Below are 24,651 nucleotides of genomic sequence, written 5' to 3' on the forward strand. Positions count from 1 at the left end.
GCGCTGCCTCAGACTCCCACCTCTGGTGGAGAAATGATCTCAGGTGCCCTTCAAATTGTGGGGATGAGCATCCCCACACCCTATCCCCTCACAAACCCTAGAGCAGCGGTTCTCAACCTGTGGGTTGCGAACCCTTTGGTGGTCGAATGACCCTTTCACAGGGATCGCCTAAGACCATCGGAAAACACATATATAATTACATATTGTTTTTGTGATTAATCACTATGCTTTAATTATGTTCAATTTGTAACAATGAAATTGGGGGTCACCACAACATGAGGAACTGTATTAAAGGGTCGCGGCATTAGGAAGGTTGAGAACCACTGCCCTAGAGCCTGAGATGAAAGTGCCTGCTTTCTCCCCAGGGCCACTTGCGGTTCCCTCCCCCCGGGGGGCGGGCCTTTCAGCCACTTCTCTCTATGTAAATGACCGGCTTCTCAGCCACACGTGAAGGAGGAAGCCACGGGCCATTCAGAAAACCCAGCTGTGCTGAGCAGCAGCGCCAGCCTCCGGAGTCCCAGGCCCCGGCTCCCAGCCATGCCCTGGCAGCTCCCTGCAGCGATGGTGCTCTTCCTGTCCCTGGCCGGTGAGTGACATACACGCCTTTGCCCAGGGACCCTGCCAGGCCCGGTCCTAGTAAACTGAACTGCACTTTGGTGCCACTCACCAAGGTGAGACCGGACAGACTGGGGAGCTGTGGTAGCTTCCCTTACTGTGGGTATGTGGCCCCCAACGTCTTGTCTCCTTCTTATTAGCTTACACAGGTGGGCGCACTTCATTGTTTCCCAGGGCTTCCATGTGTGGACTGGTTTTCTGTGCGTTGGGCAGAGCAGGTGGCAACCCCAGAAGACAGTGACCCTGGCCCTGGGTCCCGGATGGGTTTGGGGCACCTTCTCAGGGAGAGTCTGTGGCGATCGCTTATATTTAAGAGAGGGAGCCAGGAGCCGGGACTTAGCCATGGGACTCTTGCTACCTTGTCTGGGGAAAGCACCCCGTGTCTTGCTTTTCCTGTTTTCCTCAAGTGGAAATGCCGTGTTGATATTACATAGGCAGTGAATTGTGAAGATGAATGAGGTGTGATCTGACAAATCGAGCCATTTCCAAAAGCGGTAAGCCAGGGCGTCAAAGATTTTTAAATGTCACCATTATACTTGGGATCAGAGAGCCTGTCTGGGAAGCTGAGCTTTTGGTGACTATTTTATGTCCCCACCCCCTGCTTTCACCAAGAACGCTTTCCCTCTAAGACACGGAGTCCTCAGGTTTGCCGGTTAATCCACAATTCCTCCCAGAACCACTGCACTGAACACGCGAGGGAAGGAGCTCTGTCCACGCAGACCTGCTGACAGGCGCCAAGGGGGGACACAGCGGCACTGGAGTGTGACATCAATTGTTAGGGGAGTTGGGTGAAGGACCAGACCAGCTGTGTATTCTGGTGCCACATTTTCAGAATTAGAGGTTCACATTCTGCTGGAGGCAGAAGGGAAGTCACCATTTCACTTAGCAGGGCAAGCTAATAAAAGAGCAGAAGATCTCAGTCTGGCAGGAAGCCTCGCTGACCTGTGCGTGAGAGCCAGTTCCATGGCTGACCGATGACTGACAGGTCCAGGAATGCCATGGGCGCGTGGTAAATGCAAGTGTGAGAGGAGCTGCTTTGGATTCTCAGAGGGGACCTGAGTGAATGAAGCATGCGAAGGGGCCCCGTTTGCCACACGCAGGTCCTGAAGCTGGTTAAGGACTTGCTCGTGGCCACTCCGCTGGCCAGAGCACTTTCTCAGGGCGACAGCCCTGAGACTGGCATCGCGAAAGCCCGGCTTGCGGTCCAGGCTCTGCACTACTGCACCTGCACGCGTGGGTGCAAGAAATACTTGTGGAATTGGAGATGAGAAAACCATTAGGCACTCTGCTAGGAGAGACACAGCTTTTAGATAAACTAGCTGTGTAAGCATTGTCCAATCACTTTGCTTCCCTGTCTCAAATTCCTCCCTCATGGAATGAGGGTATCAAATTTGTGTCATTTAAAGCAGCGGTCACCAACCGGTGGTCTGTGGACCACTGGTGGCCCGTGAGGTCCGACAGGTTGGCGACCACTAGTTTAAAGTTTAGGTTCAGCTGCACATAAGAGACAAGCCCCAAATGACAGTAAATTACACAGGATAAATGTTCCTTTCTCTCTGATGTGAAAACAAGTCCAGAGGAACTCGGACCAGGTCTGGGGTGGGGGCTCATGACCACGGACCCACCATCCTATGAGCGACTTCTGCCCAAGGTATCCTCGTGGTTCTAGACGTCTGCTGCAGCTCCAGACATCACATGCACAGTGTCGCCCCAAGACCTGCCCGGCCTGCTGCTGTGCCCCCACCCAACCTCCCCTCTTCCCACACCCCCTTTCCCACACCCCCCTTCCCACACCCCCTTTCCCACACCCTCCTTATGTTCCTGCCATGCTGACCCCTGCTCTTCTCCAGACCCGCCAGGCTCTGAGGCCTCGGTGCCTTTGCACATAGGCTTCCTCCCACCTGGGACACCGTTCACTTCCTTGTCTGAGGAACTTCTCCATTTGGATTCCTCCCCTACCTCCTAGCACTTGTCACATGGAGAGGGGTGGCCTGTTCTGCCTCGTGAGGCTTTGAGCCCCTGAGGACAAAGTGCCCCCAGCGCCAGCATGAAGCTTGGCTCACAGGAGGCTTCTACACTTTTGGGGAATTGGGTGCAGCAGGGAAGCCAAACAAAGGCTATCTGGGAAGGACTGACCACCTGGGAAACACCTAGAGAAGAGGCCCTTGTGTGGCCACTGACTTTCCCAGAGCCTGCAGGTTGTAGGAGAACCAAAACCTTCTCACGCCTCTTCCTGCGGCTATTCTCTAGAGGAGTCCCAGTCAGTACTGGGTCAGGCCCTGGGGTACTTGTTTGCTGAGGCTCCTGAATTCTGGAGGGGAGATGCTGGGAGGCGAGGGGCTTGGCAAATCAGTGTGTGACTCCATGGATGTGTTGTTGTTGTTTTCAGTAGAGGGAGGGTCGACAGGTTCTGAGTTATGCCCTGCCCTTACTTCTGCCCACTGCCTATATATATTTTAAGTGTTGGCATTTTAAAAAATATATTTTTATGGATTTCAGAGAAGAAGGGAGAGGGAGAGAGAGGTAAAAACATCAACGATGAGAGAAAACCATTGATTGGTTGCCTCCTGCACTCCCCACACTGGGGATTGAGCCTGCAACCTGGGGATGTGCCCTGACTGGGAATCAACCCTGGTTCATAGGTCGACACTCAACCACTGAGCCGTGCTGACTGGCTAAAAATATGTTTTTTAAAAAAGGAGTTTAGGGGTGATTTCCATTAGATGTGAACTTCAGGACTCTATAAATACCATCAGAGAGAGATCTCCTTTGTCTTTTCCCAAGTCACTGCCTAGCACCAGGCAGCTACATCTCCAATGTGTATAAAAATGCAATGAAATCACAGCTTTGAAGACACAACACTATCTCTCGCTGTACCTCATCACAAACTCCCAAGGAACATCATCTGCACTTTCTCCCCTTTTCTGACTTGCGGGGTACCTGGAGGGAGATAAGGCTAGAGCTCTTGGTTGAAAAGAGCCACAGGCCTTCTTCAATAGCCCAAGAGCCTGTGACAATAACACACACTGCTTAATGCTCCATGAAGGCTTTCACTTAAACCAACTCTTTTGAGCCTTACAAACATCCTAGAGGTCTACAGTCCTTTTACCCTCATTCACTCATTCAGTTACTTATTCATCCGATCCATAGCCACAGAATGCTTCCTATGCACAGACACTGGTGGTGAAAAAATATGCACCGTTCCCACCTCAAGATTGCTTCTAATCCAGTGGGAGAGATGTGCAATCAACAAATAAGTCAATACGTAAACATTTAACCACAGCTGGCATTCTGCTGGGACACACTGTCTGGCCAGGCTTATCGTTAAATATTTGTCTCCCATCCCCTTATAGAATTACAAGTTGTGATCAATACAGTGAAGGCAACAAATACAACTCTGTGATGGAGAGTCAGGGGATGGGGAGCTAGTTTACATAAGGGGGACAGGGAGGACTCCGAGGAGCTGACAGACAGGGCGGGCAAAAGTTGGTTGACAGTTTTAAGTATGCAAAACACAGTTTATCCTTGCATTATTATTTATTTATTAGTTATTGTCTTATTTATTTGTATTATTTCGTATTCTTACTTATGACTTACCTTTAGGTAATGATGGCTGGTAATCTAACCTACTTTTGCCTGCTCCTTATAAGCCAAAACATGAAGGATAACCCACCAGGTGTATCAAAGCCATTATGGTTTAATTTTCTTTCTAACTTGAGAAAGGTTAGGCCACTCAGAGGTTAAGTAAGGAAATGACAGGAACTGACCTATATTTAGAAAGACTGGCGGCAAGATAAAACATGAAAGGGTACTGAATCTCCCATCATTGGAGGTAACCAAGCATAGAGCAGATGAACACATGGCCACTCATTGGTCCAATTTACACATCTGATTAGGGTTTGGACTAGCAGATCTTTAAGATCCCTTTTGAATCTGGGATTATATGGTTTTATGCAAACTGTACAACTCTGTGTCTCTTTATTACCACTCTTCACACTGCCCCAGCTGAGTCAGGTCAACACAGCCGCGCTCTACCCAGGAACACCCTCTTCCTAGGAACTGTCTTCACAGGTGAAGACGGGGAATGAAGAATGGACACTTAGCTGTCTAGCTGAGTGTGATCACTTGGTGTGTTAGCACCACACCCCATCTAGACAAGGGGGTTGGATAGAGAAGACACAGGGGCTAGATGCAATATGATCACATCCTTGTAAAAAAAACATGGGTACGGCCAAAACATTACAGCTGTGGCCTTGTGGTAGAATCTTGGGTGATCTTCACTTGACTGTTATATGCTTTTAACTTTCCCCCAAATCTGGAAATATGCATGTTAATTTTTAACGAAGAATGGGGGGAGACCTTTGTGAGCTGTTAGTTGAATGTTATCACTTTTGTTCCCCAATTTGCAGTGATTTTGCATCATGGCAGTCAAGTAAGAGCAACAGTGTTTCCAGAAATCACAGACTCTTCTCAACCTACAAGAGCAGCAACAGTACAGGCCACAGCAAAACCTTCTTTCCTGAAACGGACTAGCCAAGTGCCTCACAGAACTACAGCAGCAAGTTCAACGGATAGTCACATCCCCTCTCAAACAGCTGCCACAACCTCCAACTCTGAGACCCCAACGACACACACAACAATAAAAACTCTAACAACAACCTCTCCGATAACTACAAACAGCACCCCATCCACCAGCCCAAAAATCCACACTCTAGTCACAACCCTGGCCACACCCAACAACTCACACACGGCTGCTCCGGTCACCGAGGCTACAATCGGCCCCAGTACAGCTCCTGGTTCACCGCACCCCACCATCACCCCACCAGCCCATACAACTAGACCCAACCCATCGACTGCCAGCCACACAACTGGGAAAACCACCCAACCCAGTAGCCAGACCACCCTTCCAGCAACTTTGTCCACCTCACCACACATCAACACAACCAGTCAGAAGCCCACTCAACCCACCCATGCCCTGGTCACAACCACAGCTGCACACAATGCCACCCACACAGCCTCGCCTGCCACCATAGCTCCAGGGCCCACCCTGGCACCTCAGCCATCACCAGCCAAGACTGGAATTTATCAAGTTCTAAATGGAAGCAGGCTCTGTATCAAAGCAGAGATGGGGATACAGCTGATGGTTCAAGACAAGGAGTCGGTAAGTTGGGGCCTCGGGACTATAACACTGTCTTCAAAAGGTTTGAGTGGAGTTTCCTTGCCAAGAATGAGCATTCCCCTGCATCCCGCATCTTTTCATGAAATAAATAGCGTGAGCGCCTCTTTCTCCAAGGTGCTCCATTAAAACAGCGGTCGCCAACATTTCGGACCTCACAGACCACCAGTGGTCCACGGACCACCGGTTGGCGACCGCTGCTCCAAAGGTGTAGGTGAATCTGTTTTAGAATATGTGTAAAAATAGAAACTGACAGCGCCAGCTGGGAAAGAGGAAGGCACTCACCACAAATTTAAAGATGCACACCTGCCGCAACCTGCACGGCTAGGGTTCGGGATCTGAAGGAGGGGCCGACGGACACGTGAAATACTAGACAAGAAATATGAATTTAGACGGCACGGGGGCAGGTGGAGACCTCTCTCTTGGAGAGGCACACCGAAACCTGGCCTTATCCGCCTTTTATTCGGTTTTAGATACACATCTTGCCCTCAGTAAAGCACAGCAAACAGGTAGCAGACAGACTGTCTCTAAGGTCAGTAAAGATCAGTAAAGATCAGTAAGGTCCAGTAAACATTTACTCTGAGGCTATTAGGTCAGGAAATTGCTTTGAGCCACCGCTATCTCAGCACAGCCCTGCTAATGCCTGAGGTCCATGGGCCTTCCGCGTTCCTTGGTGCACTCTTCTGGCAGTATTGGGAAAGTGGTGGCTTCCCGCACACTCCCCTCACTTTTAGCCACCACAGGCAGAGCATCAGGGGTGCTCAGTGTTGATCCCACCCCGCCCTGCCCGCCTGATGGCCTCCCAGCCTCAGCAACTTGTCCTGTGAAGTGAGAGGTTTGGATTAGGTGGTCTCCGTGGTTCCCGCCAGCTGGGACATGAATACAGAAAATCCAGATTAACAAGAAGATTGGAGGGGATGGAGGTGAAACTGAGATGATTTGATTTACTAAAGGATTCACCACAAAACTGTACTTTCTGCTTTTGTACAGTTTTTTTTATTGTTGTTCATACTCACCCAAGGATATTTTTCTATTGATTTTTAGAGAGGGGGGATAGGAGGGGGAGAGACAGAGAGACAGAGAAACATCAATGTGACAGAGACACATCGATTGGTTGCCTCCCGCACCTGCAACCGAGAATTAAACTTGGGACCCTTCAGTCCACAGGCCGATGTTCTATCCACTGAGCCAGACCGGCTAAGGCTTTTTTGCACAGTTTTTATGATTTCAAACAGAACTTCCACATTTGAAACTGAAGTACATTACATAGCAAATCTTTCCCGCAGTACCTTTCAACATGCATAATTTAACAAAATTAACTCCCACACAGTTTATCAGGAATACTAGAGGCCTGGCACACGAAATTCGTGTGCGGCTATGGTCCCTAGGCCTAGCCTGCGATCAGGGCCATCTTTCCCTGCTGTCGGCAGCTGCCCCTCCCCCCACCCCCGTCACCACCCACCCGATTCCCAGTTTGACATCGGTTGATTGGAGTCTGATGGCCGGTGGGGAGAGACCGAGAGGTCGGCCGGTCCCACCACTCCTGGTTTCACCCCCGCCGCTGGTCGCCCTCTGTGTGGGGGGCGACTGGCGGGTTGGGGGCCTTGGTCTGGTGCTGCCTGCATCCCCCACCACCCACCCCCAGGTCACCATTCGCCATTGGGTGATTGGAGCCTGCTGGCTGGGAAAAGGGACCAAGAGGTGGTCAGTGAACCTCATAGTGACTGGTCGAGCGGTCGTTCTGGTTGTTCTGCCATTATGGTCGCTGGGCTTTTATTATATAGGATACCTGCCATGAGTTATCTACCCAGGAGCTCCTCTCTGAGGGAGAACTCCTTTGAAGAATCCTATGAACCTAACAGTTTGGAAATGTGAGGTGCCATGCAGGGACTTTGAAATTCTCAAGTGAACCCCCACTAGCCTTGAGTTTCAGGCTCACTTATTAGTCTGTGCCTTTGCTTCCCCAGCTAGACTTGTCTTCTGTATCGACATGAGCTGATCTACTTTATCTGGTTTAGGTTTTTTCACCTGAGAGATACTTCAACATCGACCCCAATGCAACTCAAGCCTCTGGGAACTGTGGCTTCCGAAATTCCAACCTTCTCTTGAACTTCCAGGGTGGATTTGTGAACCTGACATTCACCAAGGTGAGGACTGAGCTCCTTCACACGAACTGGCTTCAACATCTCTCTCCCTCCCCCTCCCCTTGGGGCCCACACTTCACTTTGAGTTCCAGGGAAATAGATCTCAGAGCCTTTTGAGATGTTCTCTGATAAGAATGAGGGGCATGGAGATGGAGAGGAGGAAAGTGTCGACATCTTATATTTGCCTTCTGCCCCCTCCCGCCTCCTCTGTGCAGCTCAGAAGGCCTTTTGATGCCTCTTGGGGGAGACTTGGCCTGGGGAACCCAGCAGCAGGTGCCCTTTGCAAACCACCCAAGGAGGAAGTTGTAGAGATGACTAGACCCAGAGGAGTTCCCAGTGAGCACCAGAGAAACAAGATTAGTCTAAGACAAAAACCCAATGTCACAATGGGTCTTTCCAGCCACAGCAGGCAAAACTCAGGGACTAACCAGGCCCTGGGTTTTCTAGACCATTTCCTGGGAGGGCGTAAACAGCAGAGTAGAATGGAAGAGCACGGGCGTGAGGCCTGGGCGTCACTCGTTCTCCTTGTGACATCAGGCAGGCAACTCAACCGGTCTGAGCTTTATTTTATTGCTTGAAAAATGGGGGAAGGGAATTCGAGTTCACTTCTGTAAAGAGCATTGTCCAATACAAGGAAACTAGATGTTCAATAACCAGGAACTATGATTGAACTGAGAGAGAAAGAGGGAAAGAGAGAGAGAGAGAGAGAGAGAGAGAGAGAGAGAGAGAGATCAAGTTGTTGTTCCACTTATCTATGCATTTACTGGTTGCATCTTGTATGTGCCCTGACCGGGGACTGAGCCCACAACTTTGGCGTATCAGGACGACACTCCAACCAACTGAGCTACTTGGCCAGGGCTGATAATTTCTTTATTTTTCTTACTTTTAAAAAAATAAAATGTTTTAAATTGATTCAATTAACAAAGATTTTAAAGTAGAATAATACTTAATGTTGGCAAGGACGCACATAACCAAGTGCTCTCAACATTTCTGGAAGGAGTTTGCATTTGCACCCTAGGACCTTCGGTCTTCTATGTCTTTTTCCACATCTTGCAGTGAAAATATTTTTCCACTTTTGATGTGAAAGGAGATTTCCATTAAATCTGCATAAGAAAAACATTAGAGTAAGTAAGAGATGATATGTAGCAACTAATAAGGCCTCTGTAGAGAGGAGACAAAAGGAAGGCTAGGAGTGCCCGTCCTCCCCTCCTGGGGTTGGTGGGGCCAGTGGTGGGGCTGGCCTCTAGCCCGGGGCACTTGTCACAGTCCTTTATGGTGGGCACTGCCCTACTGCACCAGTTGTTAAATATTATACACATTACCCCTCTCAGGTGATAATGAGACCAATGTTGCCCGAGCTTCTGATTGTTCAAAGGAAGGCAAACATTCAGATCCTTCTATAAAACCACATGATTTTTAAAGTGTTTTCAACACATTTTTAAAAATTTGAGCACTCTCCTGGCCAAACAAAACATAGCTGAGGCCGGACTTGATCTGTGGACCCCAGAGTGGTGCCTTCTGCCTAAAAGGTGAGCCGTGTGAAATGCATGAAGGCAGGAAAGCCATCGAGATTCCTCCACAAGAGAAATGGCTCATCAGCTCAGTCAACTACTTTTCAAATATTGCTGTATTCTACTCCAGTGTTTCTCAACAGGCGCAGTAGCAACATTTGGACTTAGATGAGTCTCGTGGTGGGGGCTGTCCTTTACCTTGTGGGGACACCATCCCTGGTCTCGACCTACTAGATGCCCACCCCAGTTGTGGCAACCCAAAATGTCTCCAGATAGTGCTTAATGTCCTCCTGGGGGCAAAGTCACCCCTGGTTGAGAACCCGTGCTCTAGAGAAAAAGAGAGCCTTGGAAAACAGGAGTATATTTTAGTTATAATATAATCTATAATAATAAAAGCATAATATGCTAATTAGACTGGACATCCTTCCAGATATCCTTCCGGATGACCTTCCAGACGAAGCCACAGCAGTGGGGCTGAGGCAGAGGCCCCCGGGCCGCCGCCACGGTGGAGGGGCCAAGCCCCTTGCATGAATTTCGTGCATCGGGCCTCTAGTAAATGTTATAAGTGAGAACCAGATTGTGGAATGATAAGTGGAAGCTGAATAGCAAGCCTGATTTTCAACCAATTTATCAATAAAAATTTACTGAGCTAGACATTATGGAGGGGAAAAAAAGAAATATAAGCTGTAGCTGCAGGTTTTAGGTCATGGACAATAATTTGTAATTTTAAAAATTTAAATATAGTGACAGAAACATAGAGAAAAATCTGCCTCCTATACTGTCATTGGATGCCGTTGTCCAATCAAGACTCTAATTACCCATGTGATTTCCATGTGCCCATGGGCAAGCTGCTCACTGTCTCTGAGCCTGTTTCCTCTCCTGTGTAGTTCACCGAGCCCAGGGGGAACGGGGCTAGCGTATGTGCAAGTGCTAATAAGGCCTCTGTAGAGAGGAGACAAAAGGAAGGCTAGGGAGTGCCCGTCCTCCCCAGGCGAGGCAGCCACAGCACAGCTGCGGCTGGCGGGGCAGTGGGCTAGCATATGTGCAAGTGCTAAGCATGGTCTCTGGCCATAGTCAGGCTAGGAGAGGGAGGTTTCCTTTCTTATTTTCTTTAGTTCCATTTTTTTTTTTAAGAACTGAAAACCTTTCTGTGACAATTCTCATTTGATTGAAGTGACTTGCTGAAAGTTGTTCAGACCCTTCAGGTGCAAGATAAATATACCTTCCTTCCCCTGCCAACTTCCTTCCTGCCAGATAGTTTGTGTTAAAAACACCTTTCAGTAACTTTGGGTAGAGTTCATCTTTCTGTGCTCAACACAACGCCTGGTTGGCAGGGCAGCTCCAAGGCATGGGAGAAACCAGTCATCCAGCGGGGAGGGGCAACAGGGCTACACAGGGCATTGGCCAGCTCAGGTCTGGAAATCTGCTAACCCGCCTAGTGTTTCCAGGGGCCTGCAGAGTCCTCTTAGCTTATAGACTCCTGAGAACTCTTACCAGCTCAGAGGGCACTACTTAGAGCTTCCCAAGTATATGGTACCATTTTATGCTCTGTTTTCCCTTTCATTTTCCCTCTGCCTGGAATACCCCTTCCACCCCTCACCCCACTTTTGCATTCAACTTTTAAGATGGTTCAGCTCAATTATCTTCACCTTAAGAAGTCTCCCCACTCTACCTCCATCCCAGGTAAAACTGGGAGACTCTTCTCTTGGTTCCCTGAGCCCCCATCTGTTGTTCCGCCACCTCCATTAGGGCCCTCGTCACAGATTCTGCCATCACGAAGGCAAGTCTATGACATTCACATTTCTCTCTCTAGTGCCCAGCCCTGACTTGGTACATAATACATAGCAAGTTTTGATGATGAAATAAATCAATAAAGGAGTGAGTCTAAATTTCACAGAGAACTGGGCCCTTTGGCTATTGCGCTAGTCACACAATGCTGAGCAAAAAGACCTGATCGATGTTGAAGACAAAATTCACATCCCGAACATCTGTAACTATGAAACTCCTACAGCACATTTTGCAGAAGCAAAGGAGAGGACCCCGGGCCTGTGGTCAATGGCGTGCTGCCTTCCTGAGCAGGCTTGACGGGCGGGCTTGCTCTAGGCCCCGTCTGCTCTGGACCCTGTCCTTTGCTAAGGAGGGTGTTTAGGTTCCTTGAGGAATTAGGATCTCTTCGATGAGATATTTCAGAGCTCCCTTTTGATACTGGCAGTGTCAGCATCGCATTGATGAGTAGTGAGATGGGATTTTTGCAAATGGTCTATTCAAATGGTCCTGCTGTAAGTGCCATATACGACATTAGGAGACCTTGGCCCCCTTTTGTCAATGTTGATGGGTCCACAAAGGATTTTCATTTTGTCTGTCATGAATCTGGCATGGGAGATGTTTGTCATTCTCCAAACCACACCCTAAATAAGAAAAACATCTGGCAGAGAATGACCGCATGGGTGTGGGCGTCAAAGAAAAAGCAGACGCTGTAAACTGAGTAACGTGGCATGTAACTTCCCTTGGGGTTTAGGTTAAGTCTGACACCTGCTTGAAGCTTCCCACATCCTTGCCCCCCTCCACTGACTCCTATCCCCTGGAGCTGAGCTTTCAGTTTCTTTAGTCAATAGAGCTATGGAAGCTTAGCTTACTTGCTTGCTCTCTTTTTCTATTATAGATCTGAATCTATGAAATAGATGAAAAAATATATAATTTGACTTCAGTGAGAGAAGTTTACTGGGGAGGGGCAATCTAATTTATTGTTGCATTGTTAATAACACCAGGTAAAATTTGAGTAAAGACTCTGTGATAAGTTTTTTACATGGATTCCTTCATTTAATCTTCCCATCAACCTAAGAGGTAAATCCTGTTATTATGATCCCCATTCTTCCACTAAATAAATAAAAAAAATTAAATTTTGACAATGTTCACAAAGATTCAACAATCCAAACTAGGCTGCAAGGGAACAAAGAGATATTTTCAAAAGAGTATTAAAAGAATTTTAGTAACATGTTATTCTCCCAAATAGGAGGTAAGCCACTCTATATCATTTCATTAGCAATTGATTGGTTTAGCAACCTTGTTTTTCTTTTTTTTTTTTTTTTAATATATTTTATTGATTTTTTACAGAGAGGAAGGGAGAAAGATAGAGAGTTAGAAACATGGATGAGAGAGAAACATCGATCAGCCGCCTCCTGCACATCTACCACTGGGGATGTGCCTGCAACCCAGGTACATGCCCTTGACCGGAATCGAACCTGGGACCTTTCAGTCCACAGGCCGACGCTCTATCCACTGAGCCAAACCGGTTTCGGCGCAACCTTGTTTTTCATTGGTGGTATGGACCAGGAGTCGACAAGCTATGGCCCCCAGACCAAATCCAGCCCATCCCCTAAACCCATGGTCGGCAAACCCCGGCTCGAGAGCCACATGCGGCTCTTTGGCCCCTTGAGTGTGGCTCTTCCACAAAATACAGGCTCTTCCACAAAATACTGACTTCTGCGCATGGGCCACGAAGTTTCAATTGCACTGTATGTGCACGCCCACACGTGGTACTTTGTGGAAGAGCCACACTCAAGGGGCCAAAGAGCCGCATGTGGCTCGCGAGCCGCGGTTTGCCAAGCCGCGGTTTGCCGAGCCGCAGTTTGCCGGCCACTGCCCTAAACATATATGACCTGCAAGCTAAGAATGGAGGAACATGTAGGGCAGGATCCTGCGGACCAGTGCTTGTTTTATCTGACCTCCAAACAATGAGAACCGAGGCTAGATGCTTAACTTCTGAGCCTATTTGTTCTCAGATGTAAAACGAGCTAATAATATTTATTCTGTCTCAGGGGGTTATTACAAGGATCAAAGGAGGCAGTGTAGGTAAAAGCATGTGCTTAGTAAACTGTGAAACTTTTATAGAATTACTAGAGGCCCTGTGCATGGATTCGTGCACTGGTGGGGCCTCTTGCCATAGCCTGTGCCCTCTCGAAATCCGGGACCCCTCGGGGGATGTCAGACTGCTGGTTTTGACCCAATCCCCACAGGCCAGGCTGAGGGACCCCACCTGTGCATGAATTCGTGCACTGGGCCTCTAGTATACATATAAGATCTTTGGTTAATCTCTTCCCACCCTCCCTCTCCCCCTTTCCCTCTGAGATTCATCAGTTTGTTCCATGTTTCCATGCCTGTGCATTGAGCATCTGCCCCCTGGTGGTCAGTGTGCATCATAGCTACCCGTCAAATGGTTTACAATCACTTAGGCTTTAGATAGATAGATAGATAGATAGATAGATAGAGCATCCTTTCTTCATGTGAGGATGGATCAAGGAGATGCCACAGGAAAGGGGAACTGTCAGGAGGTCTTTCATGGGGCTCAGAACTGGCCTCAACCACTCTTTTCCTGCTGCTCCTTATATCAGTCTCACATGGCAGCCCAAGCAATTTCCCAAACAAAGTCATGCTCATGTCACTGTCCTGCTTAAAGCCTTTCAATGGATCGCCCTGCCTTTAGGATAGAGCAGGGGTCTTGCAAGAGTGACTTTGGGCACTGAAGTGCATCCAAGCGTCTCTTGCACTAAAAGGGAACCCGGATAAAATCTGAATAAACGGTATGTGAAAGCAACCGAGAAGGGACTGGCTCGCAGATGTTCCTCGCTAAAATGAATGGATGGTCCAAGCACATTGTTCAACTCACCTTTGAGACCTGAGACTGAGCACCTCGAAGGAAGGAGCCAGGTCTTATTCTCCCCAGACTTAGAGCAATGCCTGGTCTAGAGTGACTGTAAGAGAGGCCAAAGGCTACATTTGGAGACAGGCAGCTTGAGGTCGTATCTTTTTGCTACCTATTAGGGCTATGACCTTGTGCAAGTCTAGGGTTCAGTGTATCCATAGCAGTGGCCTTCTAAAAGCGTTTGTATTTCTGGAACCCTTATATTGTATAAGAAATTATTCCATCCACTAACAATATTCAAATGGGCTGTATTGTAGTCAAGATTATTATTGTTAAATTTCTTTAATGCCTAGATTTGAAACTTCTAAAGGTAATTCAATTTGAAATTCTGGTTGCTCTACTAGTTTTTGCACCTCTTATTTGTGGATAGTTTTCTAATGAATGTTTCAAAACAATAACAATGTTTCAAAACAATAATCACCTACTTTAAAAAGTAAAAACCTCTTTTTAAACTTAATTTTTCATGTCTCAGTTTAGTTCCCTTTAATGTTTCACCCCCTCGGTCTCTCTAGAGGTTATTGGGCTGTTTTGTAATTTGTTTGTTTGTTTTGTTTTCCCAAAAAGGACAATCTCTGGGTATATTGCTGAGCACAACCCCCTGGGGTCCTCTTGTAGAGAACACCCAGTGATCTCAGGGTAAACCATTTCTTCCCAGCACCGCTCACTGTGGCTGCATGTAACCATTTTGGAAACATGAATCCAGTAATCTGTTGAAAGTACTTGACACTCTACCCAGAAAAATGCAGGCAAAATTTTGCATGCACTATTTTCCCCAGAGAGTTTATGGATCTGATAAAATCCTCCCCCGGTAGCCTTAAGGATGAGTGGTCTCAGTTTGAATCCCAACATAAAACATTAATTACAAAAGCTTACTGTATGCTCCTCCAACTCATCCAGCTTCCAGATGGACTTACATTTTCTAGGGGGGAAATTTGGTGCCACTGAAGGGACTCAACTTGTACTGGTGGAAATTTCATGTCAGGCTGTAGCAACAAGCATGCAGTAGAGAAATTTTGGGCCAGGGGCAAGCCATTATTTACTATTTGTTTATTGTGTAGTATACCTACTTTTTTAAAAAAAATTTTCAAACACAATTATGGCTCCATACCATCACAGCCCAAACCCTTATATCAAAGATTTAATAGCTGAGATCCTGTTTGTGCGCCAGAATCATAAACATAAAAACAGAGATTACCCAACGATTAACACAGTGATGTTTTACAGGATGAAAACTCATATTATATCAATGAAGTGGGAGCCTATTTGACCATCTCAAATCCAGGTAAGAAGCTAGAGAAGGCTGGTCTACCAGCAAGGACACTGGTTCTGGTTAGCTCATTCTTCATCCCCTGGAATTCTTGAGTCTTTGATGCAGCTTTTGAGAAACAGTCTGAGAGAGTAGCCCACAATATTTATAATTTGGGGGGAACTTTGTACCTCTTTGCGTATTTCAGTTTGCTCATCTGCTCACAAAGGAGGTTGGACTACATTATGTCAGAAATCATTATCAGCGACTGTTAAGAGCGTAGTGACTTTGGACAGACTTGTTGTTGATGGTGCAGTTTATTCTATATTCTTGTAAGCATGCATTCATCCCACAAAAATGTAGTTAGTGCCAGCTAGTGCCGAGCCCTGGAATACAGTGGGAATCCATTATTATCTAAGCCTATCATCTCTGCTCTCAGGGAACTTTCATTCCAGAAGGGGAGAGAGGACCGTAAACAGACACATTAAATTATAATACACAGTTAAGTAGTGATAAGTTCTATGAGCAAAACACAAGCAGGGTGGGGTGGGGAGGCCTGGGAAGTTACTTAGCCAGGGCCTTCGGGGAGCCCTCTGGGGAGGAAGGCCTCTCTGAACAGGGGAGGTTTGAGCAGAGGGATGTGGGGACTTCTGGGCCTGGGGGAGCTCTTCCCAGGTGGTGGGAACAACGGGTGCACGGGCCCGAGGAGTGAACGTGCTGGTGTATTCAGGGACCAGTAGAGACCAGTGAGCAAAACCGCAGATGAGGTGGGAATGGCAGCCAGGCCAGGGCGGGCAGGGCCTGTGGGCAAAGCAAGGCGAGGACTGTGGAGTTTATCCTAAAGTGTGAAAGGATGCCATTGGAGGGTTTGGTGTAGAAAAATGGCACATCAGATTTACATGTCTAAAGGTTCACCTGGTTGCTGTATGGAGAGTTGCCCAGTGGGGCAAGTTGAGAGGACTTCTATAATGTTCGCTCCTAGAAAAGCAATGCTCCCAGTCAAGCCGGGAGTTTCTCAGAGGCCTCAGCTGTGTCTCTGGAAAGCCAGGTTTATATAGGGTGTCCCAAAATTCATGCAAGATTTGCAATTCAATTCAATTGCATATAAATTGAATATAAAAAGATCATTAGTGAGCACCTCCTCTGTGCAGATACTGTACTAAGAATTTTCATGTCTGACTTCTCCTTTTGAAAATTCTATTATCTTCATAAGGAACTTATACTAAAGAGACGTGCCAAGAAATGAAAATGTGGAGAAATGTCTATTTTATTTATTTATTAATTTATTTTTTAATCCTCACCCAAGGATATCTTTTCCCTTGATTTTTTAGAGAGCATGGAAGGGGTGAGAAGAGAAGGGGAGAGAGAGAGAGAGAGAGAAATCAATGTGAGAGAGACACATTGATTGGTTGTCTCCCGCTCACACCTGGACCAGGGTGGGGATGGAACCTACAACTGAAGTATGTGCCCCTGGCTGGGAATCAAAGCCATGACTCCATAGATAATATGCTGAGATTCTTATATGCCTTTATTTCACCTTTGTTTTCAGAGAAAGTTTACCAAGGAATGAAGAGCTCTGTGATGATGTTTGAGACGGTGGTCGGGCATTCCTTCAAGTGTGTGACTGAGCAGAGCATCCAGCTGTCAGCCTACCTTCAACTGAAGACAATGAATGTCCAACTTCAAGCCTTCGATTTCGAAGATGACCACTTTGGAAATGGTAAGTTAAGGGTTCGCCATGTCACAAACATAAACTTCAGAGACCCATGGGTAGTTTCAAGGTATGGTTTTTTTTTTTTGGTTTGTTATTTTTGTCTGAAGCTGTCAAAGGGGCAAGAATCACATGAGCTTTCTAGAACAGTATGATTCCACAAAGCTCTTAGGACCAACCCTCCCTCCTACCATCTTTCTATGAGTCAATACCAACCACAGAACCAGAAACCTTAAGCCACTCATGTCTACTGCTGTCCCATAGCAGAGTATATTGTCCTTGTCTGAGTCATTTAAACACACACACACAGCCAGAAAACGCCATCTTCAACCTCCCCTTTATAAGCTGTTGAGTACTAGTAAACTCAGGTGTGTTTGGAGAACACTTTAAAGATCCTGAGTGTTAGTGACGTCTAAAATTAAAGATTTCAGAATAGATTCTTTCCCACTTACAGAGGGAAAAGAGGAAAATGCCATGATCCAAGATAGAAATGTACTCGGTTGGACTCCCTCTTCCCAATTGCACACCATTTCCTCATAGTTAGTGTTAGTTTCCATGTAACTTCTGCTTTGAGCTTTAACCACCGCAGAGGGAAGCAGGTCCTAGAAGGAAGGCCAGGGACAGACCAGGGTAACTTTCCCCAAAAGCCCCTTTTTGCTGGAAAAACAGTGTTACAAGGATTTCTACGTATGTCCAGGCATTGAACTTCAGTTTCTGAAACGTCCCTCTCATAATAACTCACGTGCAAATGCTCAGCCTGGTCACAGAGAATGGTCACCCCGAACAGTGGGCTCCTGACTCCCACATTCTCACCCCCTCCTCCCTCAAATCCTGGAGCCCCAGGCTGTCCAGCAGCCCCGCTAAGAAGCACAGAGTTTGAATGGGAAATTTGGGCCGTGTGATTTGGTGCACGTCCCTGTCTCCTGAGTTGGGAACCATGGGTCCAGGGCTTACCGTAACTTCGGAGTCAAGACACAGTTCTGCTCCTGACCCTCTAGACCAGCGGTTCTCAACCTGTGGGTCGCAACCCTTTTGGGGGTCGAACGACCCTTTCACAGGGGTCGCCTAAGACCATCCTGCATATCAGATATTTACATTATGATTCATAACAGTAGCAAAATTACAGTTATGAAGTAGCAACAAAAATAATTTTACGTTTGGGTGTAACAACATGAGGAACTATATTTAAAGGGCCAGAAGGTTGAGAACCACTGCTCTAGACCAAACCAATGCTTCTCCCAATTGAATCTGCCTCCCAGCTGCATCAGAATGACCTGGCCCCACCTCCAACCCACTGAATCATAATTTCTTGGGCCCCACGTGGGGCCTAGGTATCTACAATGTCATACACATACACTCCTTAAGTGACCCCAAGCACACAGTCAGACCATTGTGCTGACCCTTCCCCTCCTGGTATGTCGGAGGCAGCAGGTGGGAGCCCCAGCAGCTCCCTCTCTCCCTTGGTTTCCTTCTCTGCAAAGCCGAGGCAGGCAGGGGCAGGATGGATCCCAGCGTCGTGCTAGCCTGTAACACCTGTTACTCTGACTTCAGTTACAGCGGACGAGTGCTTCAGAGACAAAAACAAGAGAGAAATCCCTGTGGCCGTGGGTCTGAGTATCGCAGGACTGCTTGGCGTTCTGCTAACAGCATGCCTGGTGGCCAGGGAGAGGCCCGGTAGAGGATATGAACGCATATGAAACCCCTGCTCCTTCAGAATGTGTGGGGTTAAGGCCTTGGGAATTCTGGCTTCATATTCAGCCTAAAGCGAAGGGCTCGACTTTTCTAGTTGCCTCTCCCACCGTCCCAGTCTGATTAGGAAACCCCAGCTTTCCACCAAAAGGCCACCCAAAGGCTGGCTAAAATGCAGCCTCTCCTGCTTACTCCTGTGAGTGTGGGGAGGCCGGGCCTCATGGGCTCGAATTCCATCCTCCACACCTGATAATGTGGGCCTGGCGGTGAGCATTGGGAACATGCGGCAGGGACACGCGTAGGGTGCGTGTGAGGACAAAGCAGACACCCAAAGGGAGAACCGTGGGAAGGACACCTTCGTATGGCATTGCTTTTTCTTATACATTTTTAAGAGTCTCACTACCCAGTATTTTTTATGCTTATTACTTTTTTACAGAAACAATCCATTTCAAAATACATTCTAAACTGATTTTAAACTCCTGGTCTTGCCCAAATTTTGATTTACTTAAATTACAGATAGTCTTAATAGACTATCATTTTTAAAAAGACATATTTTGCACTACTGTAATGTAATATTCATTAAAAACTAGAAAACTTTCTAACTTTTCATTTTAAAAAAATGTAAAATGTGTACTAAAGACCTTGGCAAACAAAAGAAGCTCAATAAATGTTAGTTCTCCAATTCCTTCACCTTCATTTGTTGTCTGTCTTCTTAACACGTTTTTTTCTGCTTTGTCTCTATTTTTCTTATTCTAGTCTGTCCTCATAAATTGGTTGATTTGGGCCATGGTGGGGGTGGGGGTGGGGGGCCAAGCCTGAAAACAATCAGAACTGGCCAGCAGAAGAGGTAGATCTGCCCAGATTGTGTCCCACTTCCCTTTTTTAGCAAACATTTACCCAAAAAAAGTTATAAACTGGGAAATTCCTGATGGGAGTGATTGCTATCTGGAGGGAAAGTTCTATTAAAATAAGGCTCGGCATGTTGTTCCTGATTTTCTATTACGTGGTCTGTTTAAACAGGAGAAGTGGGGTTTTTATTCTAGAGAAAGAGGCGAGTCATGGCTGTCAGGACGTTCGCCGCCTTTACTAACAGGAAGTTTCTTGTTTTGCTACACTTTCCAAAGGTGCTATTCATTACTCTTCACAGCAGGTTTATGAAAGTTGGCAACAACTCCACAGCCACTGTTTATCTAGGACGTGTGCTGGCATTCCCTGGAGGTGTTTCAGCTCTCTCCACTTTCCAGAAGTGAGGCGGTGGGGAGGGCACACAGCAGCCTCAAGAAGGTTCGAGAGCCCCGGACAGCGTCAGGAGTGTCAGGAAGTCCTTTAGAGCAAGAGATGTTGATGAAAAATCGGGGCTGTGAGGACCCGGTGTTCTCCAGAGTGACTCGGGTTCAACAGCCAGGGCTTGGCTTTGGAGAGATGCCATCTCTCTCCATGTGCCCCTTGTTGGATCCCGTTTCCGGTCCTGCCTCAGGTGGCCTTGAAGGTCCCATACTGCAGAGCACGAGGTGTTGATTCAGCCTGCCACTAACCAGATTGACTAACAGGAGGTTCATCTTCTAGTGTGTCCAGACGTCTCCACAGCGGATGGAATTCAAATCGAGAGGAGAGGGACAGAGAGCCCGCTCACTTAGGTTTAATTTTTCCTTTCTGTCATCTTTAATGACAGAAAGGTGGGTGGGGTGATGACTGCTCCTTAGACTCCTGTTATCTACCTGACCCAAAACTAATTATCTATAAAATTATTTTGAAGTAACATTCTAGTCATCAAAAAGAACAAAGGTTTCATTTGAATAACTAGTAAATATTGGGTATCCCCTTCCCCACTTGGGTGCTGGGGGTGGAGTCCTTACGATAGCTCAAGAAAAAGAACTTTCTGAGACTTGCACGGGAGGATCAGTGATTTTTATTTGCGTGGAAGTACACCCCTGGGTTTCCAAAGTTCCATTTTCCTTACTCCAGTCCTGGGAGAAGTATAACCGGGGCTTCAGCAGGGCTAGAAGCAAAGCCAGAGTCCAGATTTTTCCTTCCTTGTTGGAACTGGGTCCGGTTTAACATTAGGCTAGTTGCAGTCCATTTATTCATCGTGTGGGTGAGTGCAGGGGAGCCAAGAGAGCGTGCCCCCTGCCACAAGAGTCCCAGGAGAACCAAGAGCACCAGGAGCTTAGAGAGGGAATTCCTTTGTTTAGTGCATTAAATATTCCAAATCTTCCCATGCTTGCAGGGGCCACGCCTACTCTGGCCAATGACCTGTTCCCAGGGGTGACTGACAAGTCCCTTCCCTAGGTCACCCAGACTTTACTGGGCATGTGTCTATTCTCTCCCCCTGTCTAGTCCCTTCCCCCAGTGATCTGTCAGGAACAGACCAGTGGCTTCCCGGGTGTGTTAAACTGCAGCTTCTGGCAAAGCTGCACAAATGGCATGCCTATACTATCGGGCCTTCCCTTCGCTGCTTTCCTGATATTAATAACTAGGTTCATTACAACAGTATCATTTTGACACAATCTCTTTTATGTAAGCACATCACACTTTGCAGAGAGCACACCTGGAAGAAAATGGAACTAACTTTGTTGAATATCTATTGCTGAGAAGATAAGGTTATCTTACTTAATCCTCCAACAATCCTATCTAATAAAAGGGTAATATGCAAATTAACAGCCATGCCATCACAAAGATGGCGGCGCCCATAGCCACAAGATGGTGGCGCCCAGTCCTCTCAGCCCCGCTGGAGTCCCCCAGTCCCGGGGGTGGGAGGGGGAGGGTTCAGCCGCTGAGAGCGGGCAGCGTGAGCGGCCAGGAGGAATGCTTGCTTTGTCGCCATGGTGACGAGGCAAGCATTCCACCCTGGCCGCAGATGGGCCTCTGGGCCTCAGAGAACCTCTGGGCCAGTGGTTCTCAACCTTCCTAATGCCGCAACCCTTTAATATAGGTCCTCATGTTGTGGTGACCCCCAACCATAAAATTGTTTTCGTTGCTACTTCATAACTGTAATTTTGCTGCTGTTATGAATTGTAATGTAAATATCTGATATGCAGGATGTATTTTCATTGTTCTCGACCCACAGGTTGAGAACCGCTGCGTCTGGGCAGTGGTCTCGGAGTGGCCAGGCCCCACAGAGAGCTATTGGCACACAGATTCATGCGCAGGGCTACTAGTCTTATATATTTTTGCTTACTTTATGAAAAGAGGAAATTGCAAGGTTAAATAACTTACCCAAGTTCACACAGTTAGTTAGTAGTGGAATTAAAAAGAGTCAAGTCCCGGTTTGATCCCAAAGCTCAGACTTCCTACTCTCGCCTGCTTTCCAGTCTGCCCTCATCAAACCTCACCCGCTCTATTGTATTTGTTTTTTCTCTTAGTGGACGAGTGTTCCTCTGACTACACAATTGTCCTTCCTGTGATTGGGGCCATCGTGCTGGGTCTCTGCGCTGTGGGTTTGATTGTCTATGGAATCCGCCTAAGGCGTGAATCATCTGGATACCAGAGAATCTAATGGGTGCCCAGGGGAAAGAAAAGAATGGAGCTTAGAAAATTCTTTCATCGTTTCCAGAGTATTGGGGGCTTCCCTTAGAGTGTGAGTCCTTCCAGCAATGTCAACCACCTCTCACAAAAACCGAGTCATTTCTGATTTAACTTCAAGCAGCACATCAATTTCTAAGATTTTTTTTTTATGTAAGATCTAGTGAACTGTTTCAGAGTATTTCCTAGTTTCCTTCCAAATATTTTAACCATTCAAGGTCAACATTTGAGATATATTAAATTAACATGACTTATGTAAAGTGGTATATGCTTCCAATTTACCAAAGCATCAAGTGTAATGAATTGGAGATTTTATTCTATCCTTGATTTTTTCCATTTAAAAAAAAATGCCTCTTTTTGTCTATAAAAATGGAACCACAATATTTTACTGCTTATGTTTTATATGACAAACATATGCCTGGCAATCTACTAAATCCTTTCCACTTTAAATGGCCTATCAAAAAGAACATTTTACAGGTAGCCTAGGTTGTTTATCTGACACCAGCAGAGGAACAAATAAGCTTTACTTTTTATCAGGACGACTTCTGTTCCACAATCACTAAAGACTAAGAATTAGATAGCTATGAACAACAGAATAAAATAACAAGCAAGAAATAGCAATAAGGACCCTTAATTATTGAACACATATGTGCCAGACACTAGGTACACATAATTTAATTTATGTAATTTATATCACTTAATTCTCATGGTTCCTAGAACAGTAAACTCAGATTGAACAAAATTAATCACTTAAATGCCACCCAGCTGACAGGTGGCAGAGCCAGGATTAGACTTCCCGTTGGTAGTACCAAGGTCTCCCGTGTTTTCACTACACCAAGTTGCCTACAGGAACAAATGATACTAAGTGCTGCCCCAAGCCTCACACTGGCATATGCTCCCTTTTTCATAGGAAATAAATTTATCCAGAATCGTGACAGATGAGGGTAGATTAAAGGAGGACTTGCCAGGTAATAAAGGAGCCTATCTTTAAGTTCTACTCCCTTAAAGGAAAGGGGGGGGCTCAGTCACATCAGTCAGCTTCTCGTTTTAATGGGATTGTTTAGCTGTGGCTCTACAGATAAAGAAATGGAGTAAAGTAAGCTATTTTTTTATTTCTTTGACAACAGCTATTTTCTAACGGCTAACCAACTTTTCTTTCTTGAATGAAGATCCCCCTCTAGTGGTAACTTGCTACTTCTGCACTTTCATAGCCACATTTTCTATTTTAGTTCACTTTATTCTGTAGAGCAGCCTGCCAAAAATAATAATAATAATAATAATTTTCATGCTTGTTTTTATTGCTAAAGAAAGGAACTAAGTCAGGACATTAACATAAAGACCACATGCCTCTAGCATTCTTTAGTAAAAGAATGATTCAAGTCACCCAAGACTTGTTCTCTTACAAGTCCAGAGTATTGGCAAGGTCCTGATTTTAGTCTTAATAGAATATTGAATTGTATTAAATGTTTTTTTAATAAAAACATATTTTGGAGATTCACTTATTTCTTATAATTCAGTTTTTCAGTTTTTGTTGTATAAATATTTTCGTTTACAATCTTAGTGGTTGGCCTTGAATATGGAGGCTGTAACTTGAGTTAATAGGTTAAGACATCTTTCTATAAATAATTTATTTTGTTCTATTCTTCATTGCCACATTATTACCAGGTAGGAAGACCTATTTGAGATAAACTTAATTTCTTTTTTTTTTTTAATATATATATATTTTAAAATATATTTTATTGATTTTTTACAGAGAGGAAGGGAGAGAGATAGAGAGTTAGAAACATCGATGATAGAGAAACATCGATCAGCTGCCTCCTGCACATCTCCTACTGGGGATGTGCCCGCAACCCAGGTACATGCCCTTGACCGGAATCGAACCTGGGACCCTTCAGTCCGCAGGCCGACGCTCTATCCACTGAGCCAAACCGGTTTCGGCGAGATAAACTTAATTTCTGAGAAGATACACCACGTTAAAGTTACAAATTAAATCTCTCAATTCAGTCCAGACTACCTGATTGGATTACTGGTTTACTTAAATGCTCTCATAATTCATTGATTCATTCATTCATTTATTCAATCAACATTGATTAAGGACTTACTAAATGCCAGACACTCTGGTAGGGGCTGAGATAAATAAGATGTCCTGTATTAGTTATCTATAGCTGTGTGACACATTACCCCAAAACTTAGCGGTTTAAGACAACAAACATTTATTATCTCACAGAGTTTCTGAGGGTCAGGAATCTGGAAGCAGCTTAACTGGGAGGTTCTGGTTTATGATCTCTCACTGAGTGGCCAGAACTGCAGTCATCTGAAGGTTCAACTGGGGCCA

At 46.2% G+C, this 24,651-nt stretch overlaps 1 protein-coding gene across 2 annotated transcripts; it reads left to right on the forward strand.

Moving 5' to 3' along the window:
• The first annotated feature begins 467 nt into the window (after positions 1–467).
• On the forward strand, positions 468–23,782 carry LAMP3 (lysosomal associated membrane protein 3). 2 transcript variants are annotated; one of them, XM_070403618.1, is made up of 6 exons: positions 468–586; positions 5,025–5,776; positions 7,810–7,938; positions 15,373–15,430; positions 16,944–17,114; positions 22,157–23,782. In XM_070403618.1, exons 1-6 carry the CDS (start codon positions 538–540, stop codon positions 22,288–22,290), a joined length of 1,293 nt encoding a protein of 430 aa, XP_070259719.1. In that variant the 5' UTR covers positions 468–537; the 3' UTR covers positions 22,291–23,782. The 2 variants fall into 2 exon arrangements, with proteins under 2 accessions (XP_070259719.1, XP_070259718.1); XM_070403617.1 differs by lacking the exon at positions 22,157–23,782 and adding an exon at positions 18,657–19,433.
• Positions 23,783–24,651: the final 869 nt, after the last annotated feature.

The sequence above is a fragment of the Myotis yumanensis genome, unplaced genomic scaffold (assembly GCF_028538775.1).
Source record: "Myotis yumanensis isolate MYYU_CA2020_CCGP unplaced genomic scaffold, mMyoYum1.0.hap1 SCAF_2, whole genome shotgun sequence".
Classification (NCBI taxonomy): Eukaryota; Metazoa; Chordata; class Mammalia; order Chiroptera; family Vespertilionidae; genus Myotis; species Myotis yumanensis.